Here is a 2,172-nt window from a genome sequence, read left to right as displayed (position 1 = left end):
TCTGAATAAACAAGGCAGCAACAGCAATCAGCACAGGACCCCTTACAGGCAGCATCAGTGTCGCTTTTCCAACCTCCTCAGGGTTGCTCTGACGTTGCCATCAGAGCCTGCAGAGCCAGAGCTGCCCCTGGGCAGTGCCTGAGCTGGGAGGGCTCTGCAGGGCAGAGCTGAGCCCCCAGGGCTGGGCTGGGCTCTGGCAGCACTGGCAGGGCCCAGCCCTGGGCACAGGGAAGCAGCTGCTGGCAGGGACAGCTCCAGGCAGCAGAGCCCTGGGCAGGCAGTGGGGGGAAAGTGCCCCCAGGCTGTGCTGGGATATTTCAAGTCCTCTCCAAACCCAACTATTCCATGATTACTTTTCTTACAGCTCCCCATGTGCAGCCCCAGCAAATGTCCAACAGCAGCTCCATCAGGCACTTCCTGCTGCTGGCATTGGCAGACACGCGGCAGCTGCAGCTCCTGCACTTCTGCCTCTTGCTGGGCATCTCCCTGGCTGCCCTCCTGGGCAACGGCCTCATCATCAGCGCCGTAGCCTGCGGCCACCACCTGCACACGCCCATGTTCTTCTTCCTGCTCAACCTGGCCCTCAGCGACCTGGGCTCCATCTGCACCACTGTCCCCAAAGCCATGCACAATTCCCTCTGGGACACCAGCAACATTTCCTACACTGGATGTGCTGCTCAGCTCTTTTTCTTTGTGTTCTTTACTGGAGCAGAGTTTTCCCTCCTGACCATCATGTGCTACGACCGCTACGTGTCCATCTGCAAACCCCTGCACTACGGGACCCTCCTGGGCAGCAGAGCTTGTGCCCACATGGCAGCAGCTGCCTGGGCCAGTGCCTTTCTCAATGCTCTCATGCACACAGCCAATACATTTTCCCTGCCCCTGTGCCATGGCAATGCCCTGGGCCAGTTCTTCTGTGAAATCCCCACAATCCTCAAGCTCTCCTGCTCACACTCCAACCTCAGGAAATTGGGATTTCTTGTGTTTTCCATCTGCTTAGCTCTTGGTTGTTTTGTGTTCATTGTTTTCTCCTATGTGCAGATCTTCAGGGCTGTGCTGAGGATCCCCTCTGAGCAGGGACGGCACAAAGCCTTTTCCACCTGCCTCCCTCACCTGGCTGTGCTCTCTCTGTTCCTCAGCACTGCATCATTTTCCAACACCAAGCCCCCCTCCATCTCGTCCCCATCACTGGATCTGGCCCTGTCTGTTCTGTACTCGGTGGTGCCTCCAGCCCTGAACCCCCTCATCTACAGACTGAGGAACCAGGAGCTCAAGGCTGCAGTGAGGAGACTGATGACTGGATGGTTTCAGGAACATTAAACTGCTGGCCATTTTCTGCAAATCACTTGTAGTAAAAATCATCTTTGACATTTCTTGGGTTCTCATTTCAGAGGTTCTGTTTCTTTCTTTTACTTTTTCCATATTGTCGACAAAGAAATGTCATTGTTTGTGCCATTTCTTATTTTGTTACTCTCGAAGTTCCCCGTGGCCAGAGGTTCTGTCAATGAGGGGCTGCGCTCTTGGTGGCTTTAAATGAACTAATGGATCTCCCAGCAGAGTTTTCTGCAGAGATGCCCTTTTGTTGCCTTCTCTGGAGCTGCAGCAGCAATGTCTGTGTGCAGAGCTGGGGCAGATCAGTGCTGGCCCAGCAGCTGTGCCCAGCAGCAGCAGCAGCAGCAGCACTTGGTGTTGCCAGTGCTGCTGCCGTGGCCCTGCCCCGCTGCCCTGGTGGCCCTGGTGTTGCTGCAGGGCCTGAGTGCTCTCGGGGCCGGGCACAGCCCTGGGGGTGGCAGTGCCGGGGCTGCAGCAGGGACAGGCCATGTAATATAAATCACCTTTTAATTCTTTTGGGTTTGGTTGTGGGTTTATTCTTTTTTTCCCCATGTTTCAGTTTTTCAGTATTGTCCACAAAGAAAAGCCATTGGTTTTGCCATTTCTCATTTTGTTTCTCTCCATCTTCCCTGTGGCCACAGATTGTGTTGGTGAGGAGCTGCACTCCATGTGGCTTTAAAGAAACTAAAGGATCTCCCAGCAAAGTTTTTTCCGGAGATGCCCTTGTGTTCCCTTCTCTGGAGCTGCAGCAGCAATGTCTGTGTGCAGAGCTGGGGGCAGATCAGTACTGGCACACTAGAAGCTCTGCTCCTGCTGGCCACACCATTCCTGATCCAGGCC

General features: G+C 54.7%; 1 protein-coding gene across 1 annotated transcript; it reads left to right on the top strand.

Moving 5' to 3' along the window:
* Nucleotides 1–387: 387 nt before the first annotated feature.
* On the top strand, nt 388–1,320 carry LOC143692631 (olfactory receptor 14J1-like). The gene has a single exon (XM_077172882.1). It carries the CDS (start codon nt 388–390, stop codon nt 1,318–1,320), a length of 933 nt encoding a protein of 310 aa, XP_077028997.1.
* The last annotated feature ends 852 nt before the right edge of the window (nt 1,321–2,172 follow it).

Source organism: Agelaius phoeniceus, assembly GCF_051311805.1.
Source record: "Agelaius phoeniceus isolate bAgePho1 chromosome W unlocalized genomic scaffold, bAgePho1.hap1 SUPER_W_unloc_2, whole genome shotgun sequence".
NCBI classification, from domain to species: domain Eukaryota; kingdom Metazoa; phylum Chordata; class Aves; order Passeriformes; family Icteridae; genus Agelaius; species Agelaius phoeniceus.
Note: the sequence above shows the minus strand (reverse complement) of the source record. Positions and strands in the feature narration are given on the sequence as shown.